General features: G+C 34.7%; 1 protein-coding gene across 4 annotated transcripts in view; it reads right to left on the bottom strand.

Annotated features, from left to right (window-relative positions):
* Positions 1 to 269: 269 nt before the first annotated feature.
* AFTPH (aftiphilin) overlaps positions 270 to 26,836 on the bottom strand; it is a 64,293-nt gene continuing 37,726 nt past the window's right edge. Inside the window, exons 3-11 of one of the 4 annotated variants that reach the window (XM_058278676.2) lie at positions 25,893 to 26,044; positions 23,469 to 23,595; positions 22,988 to 23,044; positions 19,999 to 20,121; positions 14,339 to 14,399; positions 12,729 to 12,812; positions 11,683 to 11,751; positions 8,739 to 8,862; positions 270 to 1,404 (exon numbers count right to left, since the gene is read on the bottom strand). In XM_058278676.2, coding sequence (XP_058134659.1) covers positions 1,260 to 1,404; positions 8,739 to 8,862; positions 11,683 to 11,751; positions 12,729 to 12,812; positions 14,339 to 14,399; positions 19,999 to 20,121; positions 22,988 to 23,044; positions 23,469 to 23,595; positions 25,893 to 26,044 — 942 coding nt within the window. In that variant the 3' untranslated portion in view covers positions 270 to 1,259. The remainder of the gene's footprint in view (positions 1,405 to 8,738; positions 8,863 to 11,682; positions 11,752 to 12,728; positions 12,813 to 14,338; positions 14,400 to 19,998; positions 20,122 to 22,987; positions 23,045 to 23,468; positions 23,596 to 25,892; positions 26,045 to 26,836) is intronic. The other 3 variants (XM_058278677.2, XM_058278678.2, XM_058278679.2) reach the window with 3 other exon arrangements.

The following is a 26,836-nucleotide window of genomic DNA, read 5'->3' as shown; positions in this document are numbered from 1 at the left end:
TTACTACTTACCAATATTCAGATGAAGATATGTAATAATCAATCACTGGAATTTCTTTTAGGGTCTCATGTTCTACATATAAAAACAGCTCAGCTACTAAAAGTACTGATCCAGTTCTTGTGCACTGGATTCTAATTCTTTCTGATTTCAAAAAAGTAGAAGCCCTACCAAATCATTTCCTCAGGACTGAGAAACATTAAAATTGAGTAGAAGTGCACATTCAAACTCACTACATTTTCCCTCAGATATGAAAAAGACATCAGGTCAAATTTCTTTTAAATGATTTTATTTCTGTGTAAGCTAAAAGGAAATTTACACACTGAAATCTCAAAAGACCTTGGGCATGCACATTAACCTTGTTAGAGGTTTTCTACATGTCTCTCTTTTTTCCATAGGAATTTCCCCAAACATTTAAAACCCATAGTTTTTACTGTATATACAGCCTAAACCATAGCAATCTATGATTATGTCATTTTACACTGTGCAAAATCCTCAAAAAATAGTGGTACAAGAGAACAACAAAAAAAAATCAGTAACAAGTAAATTTCATTGTAAGACATTCATATAATTTGGTCCTTCTCCAAATCAAATGGATTTAAAACAGACACAATCTCTTGAAACCCCTCCAATTGAGTTGTGACAATGATCCATACCCTATAACAAAAGAGAAATCAATGAAAGTACCTTGCAAAAGGTCAAACAGCAATATGCCAGATTGAAAAGATTAAAAAAGAGCCCAAAATGTTAACAAAAGCCAGATCTGAAACAAACCCACTACACACAAAATTAAAAAAAAAAAAAGGAGGGGGGACTTTGGAGATTATTTATGATAGCAAAAGTAAGTCAACAAATGATATGAAAAATTAATAGGACATTCAATGCAATCTGAAAAGACTGAAGGGGATTTCACAGACAGTGGAGATTTGAGTTTTTAATTTTCTTTTTTTATTTCAAAAGTTTTGTAAGAAGGACACCACCAGTGTATTTCACAAAGACATAAATGTATACACCCCAGCAACACAAAAAGAATAATCTTCAAAAATGTTCACCCCCGATTATTTACATTTTTTCTAATATAAATTTAGGACTTCAGTATGTAAATAAATATACATTACTATGTATACCTTTCTAGTGCGGCTTACCAACAAATCAGCTGAACTTGAATTTTTTTTTTTTTAATTAGAGCAGGTATGCTTTTGATGGCAGGAAGGGATAGAAGGAAGGCAAAGCAATTGAAAGTGTCCAGTTCACAGCAGTTATCAGTCTGCCTTGTCTTGGGCGCTTGTGGCAGGTGTCAACGTGGCTGGGAACATCAACACCTTGGCATGCATGAACGTTAAGTCAGGAAGGCTGGCGATCACCTTGATGGCTTCTTCACTCAGGTGCTCTTCTCTTTTAGGTTTCCTATTGACAGGTAAAGTAATGTTAAAGGTACTTCGTTGGAGGTCAAATGGGAGAAAATTCATTCTCAAGTTAGGCAGTTAGCAATCAGTCGGACTTGAATATCTTTTCCTCCGCCAACTCTCCAGTTTCATACTTCTGTGCATGCTTCTTGTGCCAGATGCCTAAACTCTCATGAAGAGAGATGGACACCCTGTTTATGTGTGTTCATTAAAGGGAGGCACAACATAGAGACGTGCACACGTGCACATGTAAAGCTCACAGCTTCATCTGAGGCTGGAAGCCTCTACCCAGGCAAACTTAAAAATGTTACTAAGCAGAAATATAATCAGGAGGCCCTAATAACAACTGGATTTCCCCTTGCTCCCCATGAAACTACCAAAATTACCTCAACATAAAACAAAGTATGTCTGGCACAAGGCCCTGTAAGTCATTTCAACCTCAGGCTTCCCTGATCCCCAATGGGGAATTCCAGGAAAGAAAAAGTCCTCAGCTCAAAATCACCCGGGCTCAGCCCCACTGGGACACAGTGGTGAGTTCAAAAGCAGCAGTGCCTGGTCTGAGAGCTGGTGCTGAGGATGAACACAGGCAGGAAGAACTCAGGGCGAGAGCATTGCACTACATTCCCCGGATACAAGAAGTGAGCAGTTTGGTGGGCAGCACAGATATGAAGAACCCCTGGTGACCCAGGTTTTCCCAGCAGGTGAGGTGCAGGAAATGTCAACTGAACTCACTGTGGCTCAATTGGAGCCCATGATTATAATCCAACCTATATATATATATATATTTCTTTTTTCTTTTTTTCCAGGATGATAAATATTTTGAAGGAATAGTTATAGTCATACAGATATTCATTTTACATTAAAAGTTCATTTTAAACTATTGACTATAAAATCTTGCGGGGAGTGGGTCTAGCTCAGTGGTTGAGTGCCTGCTTCCCATGTAAAAGGCCTTGGGTTCAATCTCTGGTACCTCCTAAAAAAAACAAGGGAAGTGGATGAGGCTCAAGCAGTTTGGCACCCGCCTACGACAAGGGAGGTCCCAAATTCAGTTTCCTGTGCTTTATAAAGAAGATGATGGGAAACGGACTTTGGCCCAGTGGTTAGGGCGTCCGTCTACCATATGGGAGGTCTGCGGTTCAAACCCCGGGCCTCCTTGACCCGTGTGGAACTGGCCATGTGCAGTGCTGATGCGTGCAAGGAGTGCCGTGCCACGCAAGGGTGTCCCCGCGTGGGGGAGCCCCACGCGCAAGGAGTGTGCCCGTGAGGAAAGCCGCCCAGCGTGAAAAGAAAGAGCAGCCTGCCCAGGAATGGCGCCGCCCACACTTCCGTGCCGCTGACGACAACAGAAGCGGACAAAGAAATAAGACGCAGCAAATAGACACCAAGAACAGACAACCAGGGGAGGGGGGGAAATTAAATAAATAAATAAATCTTAAAAAAAAAAAAAAAAGAAGATGATGCAACAGGATGGCACAGAGAGCTGACACAATGAGATGATGCAACAAAGAATAAACACAAGGAAACACAATGAGAGATACAACATGGTAGATCCCTGGTTTGGTTCCTGGTGCCTCCTAAAAAGAAGACAAGCACACAATGGACAGACACAGAGAGCAGGGAGCAAGTGCAAAACAATGATGGGAGGAGAAATAAGTAAATACATTTTAAGAAAAGAAAGCATTATTAAAACAAACAGACAAACGAAAAAAATAGTTCTCATTGGGGAGTGGATGTAGCTCAGTGGTTGAGTGCCTGCTTCCCATTAAGTCCTGGGTTCAAGCTCTGGTACCTCCTAAAACAAAACAAAACAAAACAAAAACCCTCAAAATTCTTTTTTGTTTAGGGTAAAGTATAGTTGGAATTCAATTAGATGTGACACAAGTTATTCCTTCTACCCCAATATTTTCTTTACCTTTAGGATTGGGAGCAGGAAGTCAGAAAATGAAGCAAGAAAGGAAAGACAGATGCAGGCCTTTACTTTATAGCTAGACTTTTCTGTGGCTAGCATTTTTGAATCCAGGCTGAAACCAGGTTTTTAAAGAATGACTGAAAAACGCAACACCAGATTTTTAGGACCGATTTTTCCCAGTAGGAAGGCAGTTGCAGGTACACTGAAAACCATTAGCAGATCAACAAATACTGAACTCAGTTCTAGGATTTCTTAGAAGAATGGAAAAACAATCCAAATTTTGACTGCTTAAATCTGCATCTTAAATTGCACCTAAATGGTGTAAAAACTTTTAGGTGGATGTTTGATAGCAAACTGGATATCTGAATCATTCCAAAGAAAAATCCTATAGAATACAGTTCTAGTGAAAACTGGAAATGTATAGGAAAAGTCAGCCTGTATCACTAGTGGCTAATTTTAGCACCACACAGGATAGAGTTGACCAGACATTGTTTTCTGATGTGCTTACACTACCTATGATGACTTCTAGCCAAAAGTGTTTAACCTGAATCCATCAGGTCTTTAGATAAAACTTTCGATATACACAAGCTAGTGTTATCAAACACAAGATAAACAAACAAATGTGAGTAGCAGTGAGATGTTTAAAAGGGAATTAACATCCCCATGTAACAGTTTTGACTGAATATTGGCTTGGAAAAACCAGATGGAAAGGACAATGTTGGGGAAATCTGAATATGGCCTGGGTGTGAGATGAAGCAAAAATTTACTGAAATTGACAGGTGGAGATCACTGATTGCAAAAGAAGGTTCAATTATTTAGTACGGATTGTAAAATCTCATTTTTGGTTAAAAAATATAAATACACCTGTATTTTTGTATAGAAGAAGATCTGGAAGAATATGCACACTAAGAAGTTATAACAGTATTTTTGAGCAGTAAGAATGTGATATTTTTGTTTGCCTACATTTTCTAACTTTCTACACTATTCATTGATACAATATATCATCCTGTAATTATGAAAGGTTACAATAACAAAATTGAACCTAAATGGACTTCCCTACTTGTGGAATGAGGTTGGGTGTGGGAAAGAAGAATAAGAAAGAGCTTTTCTCCAAGAAATACTTTGTAAAGATTATTATAAGGATTTAACCAATTGCCCTATTTCAGAGGCAATATCTGGAAGCACTATGAAGTTGTATTTTTTAATTTAAAAAAAGTATACATAGTTTATAGTTTGTGCATTTATCTGTAACCATTGTGCATTGATATGATCTAATGTTCTTAGAATATAAGAAATAATAAAATGCTTGAGAATTTGAAACAAAAAAAGTTATATCATGACTTTTATATGCAAAGTCAGAGGCAGTGAACTAATTTTAATCTATATTCTCTAGCTAAGATTTATCCTTTTTGTCAATGTAATAAAATTGAGTCCAGAAATAAACCCAGACTTTTATGGTTAATTGATTTGGAAAGGTGCCAAGACAATTGAATTGGGAAAGAAAACTAGATATCCATATACCTCACACCAAATACAAAAATTAACTCAAAGGCCTAAAAGAAAGAGCTAAAATTACAAAATTCTAAGAAGAAATCATAGGTGTAAAGCTTTGTGAACTTGGATTAAGGAATGATTTCTTAACTATGACACTTGAAGCACGCACAACAAAAGAAAATATGTCAATCGACTATCAAAATTAAAAACTTTCATATGTCAAAGGAATGGGAGAAAATATTTGGAAACCATATATCTGATAAGGGTCTAGTATTCAGAATATATGAAGAATTCTTACAACTTCACAATAAAAGACAACTAAAAAAAATAGGCAAAGGATTTAAATAGACATTTCTCCAAAAAAGATATACAAATGGCCAATAAGCACATGAAAACATGCTCAACATAATCAGGGAAATGCCTCTTTACATCCACTGGGATGGGTGATGGGTATAATTACAAGTTGGACAATAATGAGTGGTGGAGAGGATGTGGAGAAAGTAAAACCCTCACACTTTGTTGGTCGGAATGTAAAATGACACAGGGCTTTGGAAAATACAGTTTTCCAAAAAGTTCCTCAAAAAGGAGGAACGTTGGCAGCAACTCAAAAAATTAAACACAGAGTTATCATATGACCCAGTAATTCTACTCCTAAGAGAACTGAAAACATTTGTGTATACAAAAACTCGTACATGAATGTTCATAGCAGCATTATTCATAACAGTCAAAAAGTCAAAACGGCCTAAATATCCATCAAGAGATGAATAAACAAGATGTGGTATATACATAAAAGGGATTATTCAGCCATAATACATGTTATAACATGGATGAACATGAAAGCATCATGCTAAGTGAGCTAAACCAGACACAAAAGGCAACAAACTATATGATTCCATTTATATGAAATAACCAGAATAGGCAAATCTTGAGACAGAAAGTAAATTAATGGTTGCCAGGGGGTAAGGGAGGTACAGGGATTTCTTTCTGGGGTGATGAAATGTTTTGGAATTAAAGAGTAGTGAAGTTTACACAACCTTGTGAATATCTGAAAAACCAGTGAACTCTACACTTGAAAAGGGTGAATTTTATGGTATGTGAACTATATCTCAATAAAATGGCAAAAAGAAAAGAAAGATTTATTCCTTTTGGCAACTAGTTCTTGGGGGCTTGTATAAACTACAACTACTATAATTGACAGAGCACAAAAAACAAACAAGAAACCCAAATCAAAGCAAACAAAACTCCCAAACTAAAGCAGAAAAATCTAAGGCGCAGAAAAATCTAAGGCGCAGAAAAATCTAAGCCTTAAACCTTATCAGTTTTTTGTTTCTCATTTTTTTTTCTCCCAGATTTAAGTGGTCTCAATGGAAAGTCATAAATTAAGGATTATAATCCCCATGCCAGTGAATTGCCAATTTTTAACATCAAGTTATTTATCTGGATAACAGACTGCAGAAAATGGCAAATAGCAAAATACAGAAATTCTTTCCCACTCACTGTCTTTCTTCCCCAAAGCTTACGCCAGATACGCTTAATTATAAGATATTACTAACCACACAAATCTAAATCACTTAATCTTTTTGTTAGACTTTATAACTCAAAAAGAATTAATGATGGCATACAGCCTCAACAGTGAAATCATTTATACTTTTACTTGAGGTCACCTATTTAAAAGTGGGAACAAGATTGCTAGTTGCCACTATAACTTCTTGGTTAATTTTTAAGACAAACTATCCTCATGATAGAATATTCCAAAAACATATAAAAAAGAGAATGTGATGATAAGTTTTCTTTCCACTCTAAATTCTTACTCAAAGGCAGCCTATATTATTGAAAACAAAACCAAAACTATGTTAAGTAAAGTTCAGCAAAATCTTCTTGGCTGGTGGCAATTCACAGAAGATAGAAATTAAAAACAAAAAAAACAAAAAACCTCAAAGTTAGGAGCCACTTTCACAGCCTGTGTCCAAAAAAAAGAAGAGCATATGTACTTTCTCTTACTCAAAGGTGCTTGGAGGGTGGGGGAGGGGTGGGGAGGTAGTTTCCTCTACCCAGACTACTGTTTTTTGAAGACTTTCTTACCCCACTATTCCCTGATGGTGATTTTTCATTCTATCTTCTGTGTATTGACATAAGTCAAAAAGATTTTTTTCTGAGCTTTACTTAATATAGTTTATTTTCTATTTTATATATCAAACTGGACAGGTACCAGAGAATAATTCAGTGCAGCTATAAAAGTGACTCCAGGATACACACTTCAAGATGAGTTGATCCCCAGTAGAACAGAATAATGGGAAAATGAAAATAACTTCTTAAAGTGATAGGGCTTGGAAAGTTCCCTGGTGTCCTACATGTCTAAAGGCTGAGTTTAAAAATGAGAGCAAGCAAGTTAACAATGTGGTTTAGAGCTCCTCCTAATGGCACAAAGAATGAATTCTCATCTTTGGGATTTTGAAAACTACTAGCATTTATTTAGTGAGACTGCAGGGGGAAAAAGGTGAGGAAATAGTAAATAAAAGAATATCCTAAAAATAGAAGGGAAAAGCCCAGACAAGCAAAGCAGGACTTTTTTGTTTTTAAAGTCAAATGTGCATTAGTTCTTATCTTGAGATTTAATTTTGATTAGCATATGTAGAAAAAATGGATGAGAAATGTGTACAAGTGTATGTAGTTTCAATTTGAATATATAACTTACTTAGAAAGAGGTAAAATTAGAAAGCAAGCAAAAAAATTCACAATGGCTTTATTTACAAGTTGGTTCACTTCATATGAGACTTGAACAGTGCCTGGTACCTTACTACAAAAATGTAGATAGAGGCAATGAAGAAAATAGAGATCTGTGGACAAACAAGATGCATGCTACAAATCCATTCCAGAGAGAAGGTAAGGATATCTATAATTATAAAAATAATAATGACTTTTCACAATTATACATATTAGTATTAATAAATATTTGTTGAATGAATGGCTACTTAACAAAATTAAGTATAAAAGGTAATGTGATAAATTCAAGCCAAAGTTTTAAAATGGGTGTTTTTTCTACAGAATTGGCTTAAAAGAAAAATTTGATCAGAAGAAAGATCTATAATAATATTCCCAAAGCGGGCAACTAACAGGTAAATAGTTATGCTTAAAATTGCTGATGCATCATGGATTTGGGACGGCAGAGTTGGTACACCAATCAGTCAGGATTTGCTCTTGCAGTAGTGATTTCCTGGTTCATAATGACTGCCTTCCTGTTAGGAACTGGTTTATTCTTATGGCTAACATAGCAAAGCAATGGATTATTTCAGTGCTTAATTATGTGAAAAGGGTTTCCTGAATCTTAAACACAAGGACCAAGTGACATTGCTTGTACCCAGTTCTTACACAGGGAGATGCTAACTACTTGAAGGGGCTCCCACAAGGCTCCGTAAAACAAGGTCTCAAGCCCCAAATCTAATAAACCCATCTTTACCCTTAAAGTCTGAAAGTAAAATAGTGGCCATTTCCTAGACTACCTTAGTCCAAGAATGAAAAGATTAGTCTCAGTAACTTCTAGTATGAAACTAGATTTCCAAAGATGATTAATTCAGTAGCTATGGGGGTGTGGGGAGAAAAGGGAGGGGAAAGTTCTACAATGGCTTTGTGATTTCAATACTTAATCAGAATTTTTCTCTAAAAAGTGGGGTAGGGGGGAAGGAAAAAGAAAGAAGAAAACCACATCGCCAGCCCTTTCCAGTTTCTTATGAAATAGCTCTGCTCTAATAAAGTTCATAATTAAACAATTTGATACTATTTATAGAATTATGTATCGATTGGTTTCTATAGATAGTAAGTGAATTTTAATACAATATATTGAAAAAACTCCCACCTTTTGTGCTTTTCCATTTGGACTGATTTGTTTCACACAGAATTCAAAATGAGGGTATTTTTAACACTAGCTAGTTTACCTGGTCGATGTGCTTGTCTTCTCCACTGTGGACATGAGTCTGGCAAATGCATCAGTCACTTTGAGGCTTGAGGTGGAGATTTCCAGCTTAGAAGTTGTTAACTCATATAACTCTGGATCCACACCTTATAGTATAAAATCATAGTCAGTGATGGCAAGCTGCAGTGGGTTACTCAATTAGCCACAAGCCAAGATGCAAAAGGCAATATTCTGTAAACATCTGAGTCTTTAATAAGCATAACACATCTTTAGAACTCTTTAAGAATGTACTTATTTTTAAAATTATAAACTACACATCTGTTTTTTATAAAGCAGGAAAATCTTTTAAAATTCTACTTTGGTATAAATATATCCTTAATTAATCTAACATTTATGTAGCAGATACCACCTGAATACTTCCAAAATTTCTATCTGATATAGAAAACCTCCCTAAATTTTACAATTAGAAAGCTATCAATGTTTTAAATAGAATGTACATAATTTATTATACAATTTTTAAATAACGTTTAATTTTAAAAATGAACCTCAATTTTTTGGATCTTCCTTTGCTCCCACCCCCCGAAGATTTTTTTCTTCTCTACCATTTTCTTCTAAACCAGAAACACTTGGAGTCTAACATAAAGTTGCAAACATGGAAAATGATTTGGTTAAATATAGTCTGACCAACTGACAACATGAAATAGTAGTCAAAGCAACAAATTATTACTACAAATAAACTATAATTCCATTGTTCTTTCTTCAGGTAAGAGATGGGGAGGTTAAAATATTTTCAAAAAAAGAACGAAAACATTACTTTTGGAAAATGAAAAATTTTCTCTCCAAGATTAATTATATTTGTAATAGTCCCATAACTGAATCTGGTAGGCAGTATTTCAGATATTCAAAATGAAAATGAGTTAAAGGATTAGATTTACTATAAAAACCTATTTTTTAAAAAAACCTATAAAAGTTCTCTCACCATCTGACATCATCAGTGAAGATATACATATAAATTTTCACTTTCCCCATGTAATATAGAAATATAGTAAATGACAATGAGTACTACAAAAACACTGGAAAGAACAATTAAATGTTTTAAACTCAAGTTAAACTTTGGATAATAAAGATAATCAGATCAAAAAAAGTTTTTAATCCTACATTGTCCTTGCTACCAACAAATTAGGTAAAATAAAAAATTCAGTAGTTTCAGGGTTTGGCACTTCCAGCACACTTGTAAGGAAGAATCTCTTATGATTCATCAACTTTTACTTAGGAAATTCTAGAAAAGCCCTGCAAAATAAGCTGATAAAAAATCATATGTAAATGCATATATGTTTACACTAACAAGCTTCTTCCTTTTAGGATATTTCAAGGTTAAGGGAAAAAAATCAGTAACTGTGTACTATTAACCATCTAATCACAGATGATTAGCAGATGTAAACATGGATCTCAGATGTTTACAGAAATCAAGCAAACAAAAGCGGCTTCCACAGTTACCATGTCCAACAAGGGAGGAAGGCTATAGAAAATGTATGTTGACTCCCCCCAGTTCTTAATATTTCATTAAGGTACAGTTTCAAATGTATATTTCAAAAGGCCTTTTTTCTTTTTAGTTCTAGAGTAAGTATCTGGGTTACAATTAAAATGTAAAAAAATTGTGGATGCCTGTAAAGGGACCAAATGAACCCAAGGAACTGCCCTTCCTCCACTTTGAAAGGTCAGATTCCAAGCAGCCACAAAATTTGTTAATGTCTACTGTATAATGCAGAATACATAACAACTGCATTCTGACTGTCAGGAAAGTGCTAGTAAAAACTTCCTAGGGTTTGTAAAATACTGGCCACTTTTGATCTCCCCAAAATAATATGTCAAAAACAAAAAGACCAACTCTTCCCCCAGACCAAAACACTAAGACCACCAAAAAAACCTTACTGTGGCTATATTTCTAAAAATAAGATAACTACTTAATTTTTTTAATGAAGAGTTTTTTTTTCTCTTTAACAGAACCTTAATGAGGCATAGTTAAGTTACATAACTAAAGCCAACCAAGTTCTATGCCAACCTCCTAAGTATCACATACAAAATAAGTAAATAACCGCAAGCTAAGATAAAATGACTTTCCCAGAAACAAGTCAGAAAAAGTGCAAGCACGTGGTGAAATGGAATACTAAGGAAGGTGTTGATACCTGTAACTTGATGGTAAGTTTTAACAAAACCCAAGAGCAATAAAAAGAAGCCAGAGCAAATTTACAGTAACCAAATTTATATAGCAGCTACAACATATTAACGAAAATACAGAAAGAAAATATTTAAAAGATTTCGAAGTAATGAGGATTGCATTTGATCATGCTAATTTCACTTCCATTACATTTCTAAGTTTCTGCAACTGCTTGTTCTTCTTGCAGCTGTGTATACTGAGCCTGGTTATCAGGTCATTTCTGTACTTCTTTATGTGGTCAGGTTATTTCTGCTCCTATGGATGGTTTTTAACTGAGTTTGAAATGTAATCAAAGGTTAAATTTAAACCAGGTGTTTAGGAGTCCAAGAGAAAAATAGTGAACTCATTTAAATTATACTACAGTTCATGACAAAACAAAGTTCAGAGCAAATTTAATGGGAGCTTGGTAATTCATTCCTGGGAATACTACAATAATAAGGGCAGTGATATCCAAGTTTTGGGTCTCCCACCCCCCACTATTAAAAAATGTCAGACAACTAATTAGTTCATCCATAGACCAAATGGGTTTAGAAGTCATTTAAATATACAATCATTTTGAAGTCAAAACCAGAGAGACTGGTTTTTCATGTTTGTAAAATCCTGAGAACAATGAAAATGATAACCAGGGATTTATATTTGAGAAATCCAATCATTCTATCAACTGGCCTTGGGACTCCCCAGTAGCAAGATCAGATTTCCATAGTCAGATCTTAGATAAGGGCACCATGAGTTCCAGGCTCACCCTCACCTGACTCTCTTGGTCTCCCCCATTTCCCATCATGGTTCTTAAACTGTTCGAAGTGGGTGGCAGGGTTATCTAGTGGAACAGAACAAAACCAGCAAATTCTCAGGAATCAGGTATAGAGAGATCCTCTCTATGCATACTAGGCAACAGCATCTATATAGCACCCCAACAGCTGTCTGGTGACCCGGGGGCATGATTATCAGATAAAAAGTTGGGATGACAGGGACTCATTAAAATATTAAATAAAATGTAAACATAAAAATGCCATTATAATTTTAATCTTTTATTCAGTTAGAAAATGACAAAGTACATTAGTCCTTCGGTCAATTAATTGAACTTTTGCAGGGCTGAACATTAACTTAACAGGCACTCCAATAAGTTTTAACTTCTAGCTTTTAGAATCTCTTAGCAATTATCTTCTACTATTAACTTATGTAACATTTTTTTCTCCATGGAAAACCAACAGTATACTTTCTATTTAAGAGCTGCATAAAAACAGGATTAAAGTTCTATATGGAGCTATATAACTAAGTGCTAGACTCCAACATTTTAGAATCTAATTATACATTTAGCATCAATAAAACATTTAACTAATTGAATGCTACAATCTGTAAAGATTTTATCATCACAGGCACTACAATGTAAAGTATCTTTGTGTATTAAAATATTCCTTACTCTCTAAACTTGTATTTTTTCAAATGGCTTAATAGAATATGCTTTTAAAAATAAGCATATAAAATATCACATTTTCCACTTGGAGGGAAAAAAAATCCTTTAACAGTGTAAGGACATTAATGCTGTTTTATTCCTAGAATGTACTTTCAGCTCTGAATATTACACTGAGAATACTTTCTTTAAAATACATTTCCACATAAGTCAGTTGTTATAGCCAGATACCAGAAAATAACAATAGATAGGTAAAGAAAAGTAATAGAAACACATTACAGAGAATACAATCTAGTTGTTTCCTTGTTTATAGGAAAGTCAAGTGATGTGGTCATGCTTTTAGCAAAAAAAAACTAGAATTGTGGTTTTAACACTCTGCTGACCTGGGATGGTGGTGCTGCTGCTAGAGCTACTGTCATCCACGGGCCCAAAGAAATCAAGGTTCAGAAGAGTGGAACCTCCACTAGCTTGAAATTCAGTGACCGTGTTGGTAGGCAGCCACACAGAAGGTAAGCCAAGGGAGGAGGGGTTATGTGTAAAAAGGGGTAAGACACACACTTGAACATGCAGGTTATAATTAGTAGTCATTACACATTTTAAAAATCAACATTAAAACAATGTGTACAGTATTAGTTTTTCATTACTAAGGACATTTCTAAAGTAACAATTGATTTCAATGTCCATTTTTTTCATGTACAATGTAAATCATTTAACACTTAGAAAGGTTTTAGTTGGAAGGAGTTCAGTTCTTTCAATCAAAACTGGAAGCCATACCAGAAAGACGAAGGGGAAAAGTGTACCCGTTAAAGGGAAACAATACCTCAATCTCAATCCATCATAAAAGCACTGTACATGCCCAAATCAATCTTTCATGTTAGTAATGTTGGTTTCTAAATCATGATTTTTTAAAGAGACAAAGTTGTCAGTTTCAAGACACACATCAATACATTAACTTAGTTTAAAATAAAGTATCATGATAAGGAATGCCATAACTGCCCTACCCTGATGTGTAACCTCAAGCTGTACTGTTCCCCTTTAACTCTGAAACAGTAATCAGAAATAGTATACATTTTTAAAGAAGTTGTTTGTTAATAGTAAGCACGATGATTTGACTGAATAAGACACCAGACAACAGCAAAAGGTGCATCCAGGCTTTCCTTCAGCACTATGTTATTCAATCGGATGCTTTCCAGACATCCTAAGTTACCCAATATAAGGCAAACCTGAGAGAATCACAGGAGTTATGGACAATGGTTCAAACAACTTATGAAGTACAAGGAGTAAGAGTAATTGTATCTCAGAGTCCACTTAAAACTTGTGGTGTCAACACAATGGAAAATTAACATTGTGTGCTATTTTCAAAGACCCCACATAAAGGAATAAAGTATTTTAAAAGCCAAAAGTGAAACCAATTATTTCTGGAACTGCCCACTAGCATTTGGAGAGAGAAGTTTTAGAAAAGGATTGTGAAAATCATTCATTTTCCATTTGTATATAGGTGCTCTATAAAATGTTATTAAATTTGAAAACTACTTTAAGTCAATAAATACGGATCTGTTAGCACATTGTTTTTAGTTAAATAACTGTGCTTTGTGCTTTGAAGCAGCCTCTAGCCACAAGACTTCGAATCCAAGAAAATACCATAAATTAAAACTAAAGAAACAAATTTCAAGCAAATTGGTTGTAGCCAAAATATCATTTAATCTACCTGGATATCTGTGAAAAATAAAGAAGCTTGTTTTTAACTTCAGATAAAGAAACTAAAATTCTACCTAGCACCTACTAACTATATATAGACATCAAAACTGTTAATAATAAGTAATAGCTGGTTTCTTAAGCAAATTACTATTCAGAAAGAAAGCCTGAATTTCCAAAGATAAGAATAAGAAGTTATGTTCAAACAAAAATGGAAATCAGCAGAGAGAAGTTTGTCTGAATTTTGTAGCTTTCTTAACTCTAGCTCTGGTGCTAGAGGCTCTACGGAGAGACGTACCATCTAAAGGGTTAGTAAGGCCACTGCTACTCCAGTCAAACTGGACGGGTGGTAGAGACTCCTAGAGTTGAAAACCAAAAAATCAAAATTAATCAGTACAGGTTTGTAGCAACATAAAGAATCTTAAAAAACAAAAACTATAATAGCAAGATAATTAGGCAACAAAATATCAAAAGATAAAATTGGGGTAATTTACAATTCCAGAAGGTCACCTGCATATATTAACACAAACTGATTTTGCAAAATTGATAATAAACAGTACAGCTTACTGAAATTAAACAAGTTTTATCTGAGACTTGGAATGATCCTTATATTTTCAAATAGAAATTTATGGACTGATTCTACATCAAAATTCCCATCTTTTCTCAAATCATGATTCAAACTATTGGCTTGATTGCAATAAGAATGCTGACTTATTTAAAAATGTCACTGCTTTTTTCACTAAAGGGTAATTTAAAAAAGTACATGTGAATCCTGTCCAACATAAGGCACATGAGAAAATGCTACTTTATTTTAAATTACTAGCTACTTAAAATATTTTAGCAGATAAAATTATGTGCCAGTAAATGGGAACTATATTTTTTCAAGTATTGACTACAAGTATTTATTTTAATTACCTTCTCTAATTTAGATGTTGCTTATAATCAGATCTCAGAATCTAATTTTTAAAATACTGCACTAAGAAGGATACTTGGAACTGATTCTAATATTCTAGGTTTTTAAATTTTTTAACTGTGAAAACACATAAAGTGAGCAAACGGTACATAAAAGATGTCTAGTCCCATGATATTATGATACAGTTGGACTGTTAACTGGAATACCAATGATAGAAAAATTACACTTAGTTCCAAAGAAATCAAACCAGACCTGGAAATTGAGGGGAGGTATAAACCAAATAAAATGCTAACAATAGTGGTTGCCAGGGGTTAGGGATGGTGGGTGTGAATATAAAGGGAGATCTTTGTGGTGATGGAATAGTTCTGTATCTTAATTGCAGTGTTTATACATGTTATTCTATTTACATATGTGTAAAATGACAAAGAACTATACAACACTCTATTCCTGGTTTTGATAGATTACTATAATTATGTAAAATGTAAACATGGGGGAAATTGGGTAAAGGGTACGTGGAATCTCTCTGTACTATCTTTGCAACTTTGTTGTGAATTTGACATTATTTCAAAATAAAAAGTTAAAAAAAAAAAGAATACTGGTGTATACTAGTTTATAACCTACCTACAAGATTGATAAACATTTAGATAAGTTCTTCTTTATCTCAAAAGCAAAAAATCAAAAAATCTGTAAGCATTCCAAAAGATTCAAATGATATTACTCTGCTTCTAGATGAGTGGCACTTTATGGTCATATTCACTATTGAGTGGATAGACAAAGCCTGGGTTTATGTAATAATATTTCTGGATAAATGGAGCAAAGCTCTTTCATTAACATTTTGATCTAAATGAGGTCAAGTAGCTGGATGCTTAGGCATCTTTCAATAAATTGCTGGAATTTCAGATTTTTATCCAGTGTATGGCATTTTGAAGACATAGCTGATATTATAAATAATGAGGTGCTAAAACTCAAATTGATATTCAGTGAAAATGAGGAAGATGAAAAACAGGTTACCTAACCAATAATAGGCTAACTAAGGACAATCACAAGGAAAGAAACTCAAAAAACCTAGAATGAGACATTCCAGAACAACTTGAAGAATTGTGGTATAAATGATTACTTCGGTGACAAAAGCATATAGAAAACAAGGTCATAATTTTAAAAAAGCACAAAAATGAAGAATGGAGACAGGAGACTGGAGTTCTAGTCCTAACTGTCCCAATGATGTAAATTGTTGAGTAAATCACTTAGCCTTTCCAAATAGGTTTCCTTATTGTAAAAAGGGAGCATGGTACTAGATGATCATTTTTTTTCCTTCTAGCTATTCTGATTGACAACTGAGATAGCCACATCCAGTGGCTTAAAAGAGGACATCTGTTAGTGGTACTAGTTGGATAACTGCTAGCCAGAGTTGTCTCTACTAAATACTGAATAAAGTGTGGCTATCGTATTGATCTTACTAAGAGGGGAATTGGTGATGTCACCATGAGTATGTAACACTGAAATTCAGTGGATAAGGATTTAAAAAATCCCAAAGGTATCATTATTGCTTTTGCTCTTAAATGATCTTTTTGGGTAAAAGTATCACAGAAAAACCAGCACTGACAGTCATAAGTTATTAAATTCCTAAACAAGAGATGCAATGGTTATAAGATTAGTGAATTCAAATCAATTTAAAAGAAAAAAACATTTTGGGTACCAAAATAGGGATAGGAATAAATAGATAAAAAAGCATGCAAACATAATAGGAATTATAAAACTGTGCTGAAGGTCACTATTTAATAGATGCCCAAAACAAAAACACAAAAGGAAGATTGGGTATGTGTTTTTTTGGGGGAAACAATTAGGTATTGAACAGGTCTTTCTTGACATACATTTTGCTAAGTTTCTAGCACTAAAGGCTATGGGTGATTCATCTGAAAAATATGACAAGCAGGAAGATGTGGCAGTATTACAGCATGGCCAAGAAGTAAAATAAAAATAATATACAAGTGACATGCTAAAGAACAGTGGTAAGAAATACCACTTTATATAAAGATAATCTGTACAATGCATTTCAGATGTTTGTTAAATATTTTAACTTGAATCAGAGGTCTAGAGTCAAGCAAAAAGTATATAATTCAGCCATGGAAGTGGGGGCCTCTCAGCACAAAATTCTAATATGCATACTGAAACCTTCAGTTTGAGTGCACACATGTTAGAATGAAGACCTACACAGGTCACAGTCTATTTAAAAGTAAGTTTGAACACCATCCATGGGTAAATATTATTTTCATTGGTTTCCCCCCAAAATCTAAAAACTAAAGCTGAGGATCTCAATACCACAAAACAGAGGGTAAAGTTGTTAATATTTGTATATGTGTTTTTTAAAAAAGAGAAATGTGTGTAATAAACAATAAGCTACTGAACATACACTGTGAAGCTGGAACTACTCTCCAAAAGTCTTCTGTTCAATTTAACATGTGTTTCATTAGGTTACCTAAACTATTCTGCTTTTAGTAAAGTCTATAATTAAATATCAGAATGTTGATTAGCTATAAGGTTTGACTGGAATTAAATACATAGTAAGATGGTGCAAATCAGCTAGGCATACAAATGACAGGGGACAGTTAGTTTATGATATTGTGACACCTGGAAGTGGTTGGAGAGAGAAGGAAGAGGGTAAGAGGCAAGCAAAACTGGCAACAAGTGGCGTCAAATAAGAACAAGTTCCATTTTCTATACATGTTCCAAGGAGTTACTCGTATTATTTTCCTAATACTTACCACTATAGGAATAACAATGTCGATTACGGTAGAAAAGGGGATGTGGTACAGGAGAAATAATTTTGGAGTCTGCAAAATAGAGCAGACTGGGAGTGCTGCTGATAGCCAGAGGGCAACATTAGGACAATGAAAGGAAGACAGCTAAGGACAGACAGATGCTATACATTAAGACAGTTGCCCAAGCCACCTTGTCTGCTGCCAAACCATCAAATAAGACCAAGCATTTTACTCACGAGGCTCCCATGCCCACTAATTCAGTGCCAGAAATAAGCTGGCTTCAAAGTAATGCTTAAGCTATGCCCAAGTATAAACTACAGTGGTCTACAGCAGTAATAGTGGACGTTTCATGGAAGACATACCTGAAAGGGTAAGACTTATACTTTACACCATTATATTCTAGGGTATATTCTTCAAACACTAGTTCTACAAATGTTAACTTCCCTCACCCAAGCAAAAGAGTTCAATGGGTAAGTAAATTTGAGAAATGATAAATTAAAATTAAAATTAAGTATGGTTGGGAGCAGATGTGGTTCGAGCAGTGGAGCACCTGCCTCCCACACAGGAGGTCCCAGATTCAGTTCCTGGTGCCTCCTAAAGAAAAAAGAGACAGTGAGCAGACAACAAACAACAACAACAAAAAAAAAAAACAAAGAGGAGATAATGAGCAAAATAAAAAACCCAAAAAACAAAAACAAAAACAAAAAAAACAATGAGCAAATAACTAGTGCAAATAATGAGCAAGAGACAAGGGAGCCATCTCAAGGAGGGTGAAATTAGGTAAGGTTATTTACTACAGGACTCTTTAGAGTCCTTAATGTGTGCTGTGAATCTCCAAGCGTGGTGGTGAGGTTATGATATGAAGTATTTCCCAAATTTATTTTACTTTGGAACCTTTCTTTTGTGGAATATCTTAGAGATTACTATTCAAAGGCACACATTTTGGGAACAGATGTTTGTTGTGGGTTAAACTGCACTTACGCTCAAAAGATATGTTTAAGTCCTAACTCTTGGTACCTATGAATGTGACCTGATTTGGAAATTGTCTTTGCTGATGTAATCAAGTGAAGATGAGGCCATACTAGGTTAGGGTGGGCCCTCCCTAATCCAATACAGTTTGAACACAGAGACAGATGGACACAGTGAGAAGAAAACCATGTCAGGATGGAGGCAGAGACTGGAGTTATGCTGCCACAAGCCAAGGAATGCCTGGGGCCACCAGAAGCTAGAAAGAGCAAGGAAAGATTTTCCCCTAGAGCTCCCAAAGGGAACATGGCCCTGCAAAAAACTTGATTTTAGACTCTAGATCCAGAACTTTGAGAATAAATGTCTGTTGTTCTAAGCCACCCAGTTTGTGGGTAATCTGTTATAGCAGCTGTAGGAGACTAATACACTAAAACATACATTTTTTGGGGGGAGGGGAATTAGATATAACTGAAAATGATATTTAAGTTTAAGAAACGACAAGCATGTCAAGAACACGTTTTAGAAATGATAATGTTCTCTTAAAAATACTAACGTTCTGAAAAGTAATGTTTAACCTGCACTGAGTCAGTTTCTAATTTGGGATGGGAAGAGTAAACAAATGAAAATGAGCAAATTTTTCCCAGATAATAAGTGAGAGGGAAGACTTTAATATTAAACATATTAGACTGAAACAAAACTTGTGCTTAAATGTGCCAAGGAGGTAAAGCATAAGAATAAGTCAACTTTCTCCCCACTCTGCAATCCACAGAATGTTTTGTTAAGGACACATCTTTTTCAATTGAAAGAACAGTTTTACTCAAACTCTTAAACATTGATTTTTCAGGCAATAAACATACATAATTTCATTACTTTAAAAAATTTCTCAAGCTATCAGGAAAAACACAATAGCAGACTTGAAGAGTTGGTTGAAATGCAGTATCTCCCAGTTTTTTGAAAATTCAGCACTTATTGATTTGTGTGTTATTACAATCACTCAATGCTCAAGACGTAAAGGACTTTAGAAATAACCTGCTTTAAAGTCTTCATTCTATAGGTAAAGTCAAAGGCCTGGAGAGGTTTAAAGAATTTATCCGTAATCATCTAGTTCTCTAATTGTGCCTTTCTGCTTTTGAAAATTAAAGATAATTTGTTCACTGTATTACAAGGAATTTTTATAAATAAGCAAAAATCACGTACTCAAATCAAGTTTTAAAAATATTTAAAAGACCAAAATTCACATATTAAGGGAAAAACCAGTGCATGTGAATGTATGTATATATACATTCATAAACATAGCTATACACATATGGATATTTTTACCTGGAACTGATCAGATGTACATGTGTTCATCTCTGGTGTCATAGTGGTTGTCTGACCTATAGAAGCTATTTTTTCTGCTGCAGATAGTGGTTTCAGTGGTTCCTTGGTGGGCTCTAACATACCCTGAAAAAAGGTATATTACCCATTAATGGGGGTGGGCAGGGAATCAACCTATTGGCATTACAAGAAAGTTAATCTAGCAGAAAGCAGGAAAATAAACAAACAAACACAAAAACATGACCCAGGTCATTTGGAAAGTACTATAGACAAACAGTGACTACTCTAAATTTTGCTTACAGAAAATCTTGTAGCACTATGATGAGAAATGCTTTGCAATAATTTCCTTCGGAACCAAAACTTTTTAAAGCAAGGCCTTACGTTTTAAATCAGATTTGTTTTTAAAGTATCTAGTTATTAATGTTACATAAAAGTGTAAGTACAATTTGGAATGGAGGGAAGGACAATATTATATCCAGGGACTAAGAAGTCAATACTTTTATGATGTTTTTAGACACTGAAATTACAGGCAAGGGCTGCATTTATACACATTTCATGTAAGGTAGTGTTGGAGAAATGAGAACTGATTCTAAAACACGCCACATAATGTGCATCTACACCCTTCAGTGTGAACTTAGTGTTTGAATCTGACCTCTACCCATGGGAGCCTTGGCACTTAGTTCCTAGGACTGGCAGAGTCTCGGAGGGAAAAACATCTTATACATCACGCGGGGTGCGTTACAAACCTAACACAGCTGAATAAGAAAAGACATTGAGGAGGGGTATATAAGTGAAGAAAAAAGAATCAGTATTTTGCATCAACACCCTACCAAAGATGAAATGTATAATAATCCAGGCTTGTGACCAGGAAAGAAGTCGAGCTTCTATGCACTTTAAAATAATAATTTGATAAGCCTTCAAATATTTATCAATTAAAGGTTATACTCCAGAAAATCTCTCCTTCAACTGAGAGAAAAATCAAAGAAAGATGCTGTGTTAGCAATGTGAGAATTTGTAAATTTCTAAAAAGTTTTCAGGAGAACTTTTCCTCTTCATAAAATAGAGACTATGCTGACTAAAGCAATTTATAGGTCAATTCTTAACAACGTTTCACATGAAATGCTTTAATCTAAGAACTAGTCTAACTCAAAACCATATACATTATATAGGCTTTCTACTGTGCCCTTATGCAAGCAGACAATACATCTGGCAAACAATTACTGGTCTTGGCTTCATTTTCTAAAGTGAACCATCAATTAAACCAGTGGTTCTCAAAAAGTAGTCCCCAGTCAGCAGCTTCAGTATCACTTGGGAACTTGTCAGATGTACACATTGTCAAACCCTACCCCAGACCTAATGAATAAAAATCTCTGGGCATGGGGCCAACTATCTGTGTTTTAACAAGTATTTCAAGTGATTCTGATACACATTAAGGTTTGAGAATCAGTGACTTAAATGATCGTTTTAGGTACTATTCCTCCCTGGGGAAAATTCAGGTATAATTAAAATTTGAAACCAGGTGTTAAAAAGAGTTAAGTTTCTAAATGAAAGACATCATACAGATGGGAAGCGGAAGGAGATATATTTACATTCACAAAATAAACTTTGCTATTAAAAAAGTAAATAGCTTGTAAAAAGTGGTAGAATTATAACTAATACAGATTGTAATTAGGTAGAAAAATCAAGCACAACCCTTAGCTTTAACACCTCACAAATATCAAAGAACTGGAAAATGTACTGAGGCTATACTAAGCATTAAGCAGATCATTTCTCACCATGCAGAATGAAGGCTCCCAAAAGTTAAACAAATTCCTAGTTCCTACTGAGAATGTAACACCACCACCACCACTACCACCATCCTCTAGAATGTTATTCCTTGAGTAAAAGGAAAATCTAAATGAGGAAAAAGATAAGCAATGTTCTGAGTCATGTTTACTGACAACAAAAGAGCTAGGAATCACCAAAGTGTTTTGAAAATGCAACATAACCACGCAAAGGAGTAGACACTAATTAAAAAACAAAAACAAAAGCTCCAGTACAGAAAGTTTTTTTTGTCCAATTCCACAAAACAAAACAGAAAAATGTCCAATTCCATAATAATAATTAGGGCTTATTCGTGGAAAAAGTCTATAGATTAAAAAAAAAAACTCAAGTTCTATAGCAAATTCATTTTCACATGCATATAATGGGTTGTATGATCTAAATTCCCTACCAAGGATTCCTTAGTTGTTTTTTTCTTTCTTTCTTAAACACAGTATTTTTCCCTTATTTTCAAGTTATTGGTGAAATAATTAAAATTTTTTTAGTTTAATATATAGGACATTTTTATTCACTGATAAACCAAGGACACACCAATAAACACAAACATATCAAACTTTAAAATGTGACTGAGTCTTGATAAGGTACAGAATGAAAATTCCTCAGTTATCCTGGACTACCTGGCATATCTGGAAAAAAAAATGTAACATTTAAAAACATTAACAGAAAAAGTAAGGACCAATTATGGGTCCTGGTTCATGTTCATTTACTATAATTTGGTATTTCCAAACTTTTATATACATCCATAGTCTCAAAAATGCATTATTGAAAATTAACCACAACTGGATTAAAATAAATTATATCTTTAAGTTCAGAGACACACTTCAGTTTCATTTTAAGACCAAATTTAGAAGGAAATAAAAAAAGAGAAATCTCCAAAAGTGGTTTTTACAAAGAGTTATGAATGCTAGTATTATTAACACAAAAATAAGTTTCGATCTAACCCAAAACAGTATCTGTAATTAATGAATACAGAAAAATGTCCTCATATCAAGATCCTGAAAAAAAAATACCAAAGGGATTTCTGAGTTCAAAGAGGATATTATTTTTATGCCCTTAAAATTTCCCACATTAAATGCTCCTTAAAATATGCTCACCATGGTATTCTTATGTAAGATGACTTTATAGAATAAATGCAGTAATGAAAAATACATGCAGACATTTTTGTCCTTACCAATCCTGCTGCATACATGGGCACGATCACAGGCTGCTTCTTATTGCCCGTGAAGAGCTACATATGTGTATTAGAGAAAGAACACATAGTTAGAGAATGAGAAAGGTATGTATTTTGAGAATGATCTACCATATAATGAAATCCTTTCCAAAGTATGCTTCCAATGCTTTATTACATACATTGTTAATGATAAAGCGAAGAATTTGTTAATCTGTCCATACAGGGTTATATTTTTTACTCTCCTAGTCCAAATCCTTCATTTTATAGCTACAGAAAAACACTAAAACAATTTTCTCTAAAAACTAGTATCAACTGAAAAAATTTAAGTGGATTTATATTTAAAAATTGGCATATTCAAAATACATGCACACTTAAATGAACAAATATTTATTTTTCTGAGAAACTTGCTCATTACAGCGTGAATAAGACTGTAACAATTTAAAAACATCTATTGGTTGATTAAAGGTAGTAACAAACTTACAATATTTCGAGTATCTATTCCCAAGGAGCACAAAAGTTTCTTGTTGCTATGGGAGCCACCCCACTGATATCTCAAGCCATGTGCATCGTGGATATCCTGTAACTCGGTCCACACGTCCAGCAGCTCCCTGCGAGCCGATGGATAAAGTCACCACCAACAATATATAACTCAATAGCTCTCACCATGAATTCTACTTTTAATATGACAATGACTATTATACATTCCATTTAATCTTATGTTTAACATGAGTATAAACTATTATCTGCAAGACACTGACAGCTAACACAGTCATCAGAAAAGTTAAACTCATTTGAAGCAATGCCAGTAATGAAGCATAATTAGCCTACATATTATTTCTTTTTTATTGTAAAACAAAGAAAAATATTTAAAAGAAGGAATAATATCACTCAGCACCCCACCATCTTAATACTCAGCTATTCAATATTTGTTTTCTCCTTGAGTCTGATCCACAAACACGAGTACCCATAGCATAGCAAGAGAACAGCTCAGATTTAAGAATAACTCTGAAGTTAAAATTAGAAAATCAATCTAGAATCTAACATCTTATTAATAGGAGTTCTAGAAAGAGAAAACAAGACAACAGAGGGAAGAAATTGTCAAAAGTAATAATAAAAGAAATTTACCCAGTATTGAAGAACAGAAATCTCCAAATTGAAAGGTAGTACTACCTAGTGCCTAGCCCAACAAATGAAAAACAGTTTACACCAAGACACTTCATGGTGAAATTCCAGAAGAACAGTTAAAAAAAAATCCTAAACTATAAGCTTAATGTGAGAGTAGAATAAAATAAAATTTTACCTCCCATGTACCATTTTTCATAGGAGACTATTAGAGAATGTGCTCCACAAATATGGGCTCTTAAGTAAAGGGAAGTCCCAGGACAATGCAATGTTTAAGACATCTAGCCTGAAACCATTCCAGATTGGAACAGGAAGATGTAGGGCTTCAGAAAAAAAAAAAAGGACAACCTGAAAAGTTTCATCATAAGTAAAACAGAATTAAGTGCCCATTGGGGGAAGCGGATTTGGCTCAACTGATAGAGCATCCGTCTACCATATGGGAGGTTCAGGGTTCAAACCCATGGCCTCTTGACCTGTGTGGTGAACTGGGTCACGTGCAGTGCAGATGCGCGTAAGGAGTGCCATGCCACGCAAGGGTGTGCCCTGTGTAGGGGAACCCCATGCGCAAAGAGTGCGCCCTGCACCCCATGCAAGAAAAAGCACAGCCTGCCCAGGAGTGGCGCCACACACATGGAGAGCTGATGTACCAAGATGACACAACGAAAAGAGACACAGATTCCTGTGCCACTGACAAGAATACAAGCAGACACAGAAGAACATACAGTGAATGGACACAGAGAACAGACAACCGGGGGGGGGAGGGGGAAGGGGGAGAAATAAAAAATTAAAAAATAAATCTTTAAAAAAACAAACAAACAAAAAAAACCCATGCTATTGGGAGGTACAAAAAGACATAGTAAATGAAAAAGAAGAAGCAATTATTAAGTCAGGAAAAAGTAGTATTTTAAAGTACTATAAAGGAAATAGTAGCTTAGAAGTGATTACAATAATAATGAAAATACCAAATAATAGTTTAACCAAAAACTGTGATATAAGTATAGTGGGAAGACAAAGAAAGGAGAATAGCAGGTGTAAGAGCTAAATTCTTATCTAGGAAATTAAGATATAATCTATAAAATCAATTGATTACAATATTGATTTAGAAATAATAAAAGAAATAGCTTAAAAGTAGAGAGGTAGTTATTTTCATTGTCTTTTAGTACAATATTATATACATATTTTAAAGATTTATTTCTCTCCCCTTCTCCCCCCCCCCCCCCCCCGGTTGTCTGCTCTCTGTGTCCATTTGCTGTGTGTTCTTCTGTCTGCTTGGATTCTTGTCAGCGGCACCAGGAATCTGTGTCTCTTTTTTTGTTCCATCATCTTGCTGCATCAGTTCCTGGTGTGTGCAGCGCCACTTCTGGGCAGGCTGCACTTTTTTCGCACTGGGCGGTTCTCCTTACGGGGCACACTCTTTGTGCGTGGGGCTCCCCTACGCGGGGAGCACCCCTGTGTGGCATGACACTCCTTGAGCAAATCAGCACCGCGCATGGGCCAGCTCACCACACAGGTCAGGAGGCCCTGGGTTTGAACCCTAGTCCTCCCATGTGGTAGAGGCGGATGCTCTATCTGTTGAGCCAAATCCACTTCCCAATATTATATTTTAATAGAAGATTTTTTTGTCATGTTTTCATTCTTTTATAGTATTTTAAACTTTAACAAAATAATGCTGTAATCTTAATGTTTTAAGACAACCTTAATGCTTTAAAAATCTTAAGGTTTTAAAATAGGCTTATAAATTAGAATAAAAATATGTGCTATCCAAAAATTGGCTACTACTTACCCACTTTCAGCTAAGGCCTCTCTTGTTTTTATGGGCAAGGTGCTTGTTTCCAGCAAGTGCTTCAGAGAAATAACTTCCACTTCAGTATCAGGGACAAATATGGAAGGAAAACATGCTTCGAAAATTCGCTCCAGGCGGTTTAGTAAAGCTGTCTGTATCAAAACACACCCCCCCCCCCAAAAGGCTTTTATTTCTCTAATTTTAATAAAGTCATAGTATTATGATAAACACAAACCCACACCCCCCTCTCTGTTACTATAACAGAGAGAGAAACCACCACTCAGATTCAAGAAACACTAAGTGAAAGGAACAGACCTGCTCACAGAACAATTTTCTAAATGATTATTTTAAATAATCATAGTGAGGATACAACAGGTGCCAAAAAAATGTAGCTGTATGCCAAAATTCCATATCTGGTACTTTACAAATATTATCTTATTTAATCCATTACAAAATTCTACAAAGAAGAAATTATTACCTAATTGTACAGTGAGAAAGCAACCTCAAAGTTTGAATAACCTGCCCAAGGAAAAACAAAAAACAAAACACCAAAACAATAATGAAAAACTTAATAGTCAGCATTCATATTCTTTTCCACCACACTGGATGTTTCTTACCACTGTCACATATTCTGGATATTTAGAAACAATAAGATTGGGTACTTGTGAAAAGTATTATGCTATTATGGCTGAACAAAACCTTTTTTTGGATATAAACACTTGAATTTTGGAAGTCATTTAGAAATATCTCTAATGCTAATAATACAAACCAAGGTAGGGAAAAAGCTTCAATTATGACATATGACATTTTACTGCTCATTTACCATTTTGATAATCTGTATTATCTTTTAGAAATTCCATTCTCTACTCTTCTATGGTGCCTAAATATATATATATTTTATAATCAACTTTATTGAAACATATCCATAAACCAACATATTCACA

Source organism: Dasypus novemcinctus, chromosome 17, assembly GCF_030445035.2.
Source record: "Dasypus novemcinctus isolate mDasNov1 chromosome 17, mDasNov1.1.hap2, whole genome shotgun sequence".
Classification (NCBI taxonomy): Eukaryota; Metazoa; Chordata; class Mammalia; order Cingulata; family Dasypodidae; genus Dasypus; species Dasypus novemcinctus.
The sequence above is the reverse complement of the archived record's forward strand: the minus strand, read 5'-3'. Positions and strand labels throughout refer to the sequence as shown.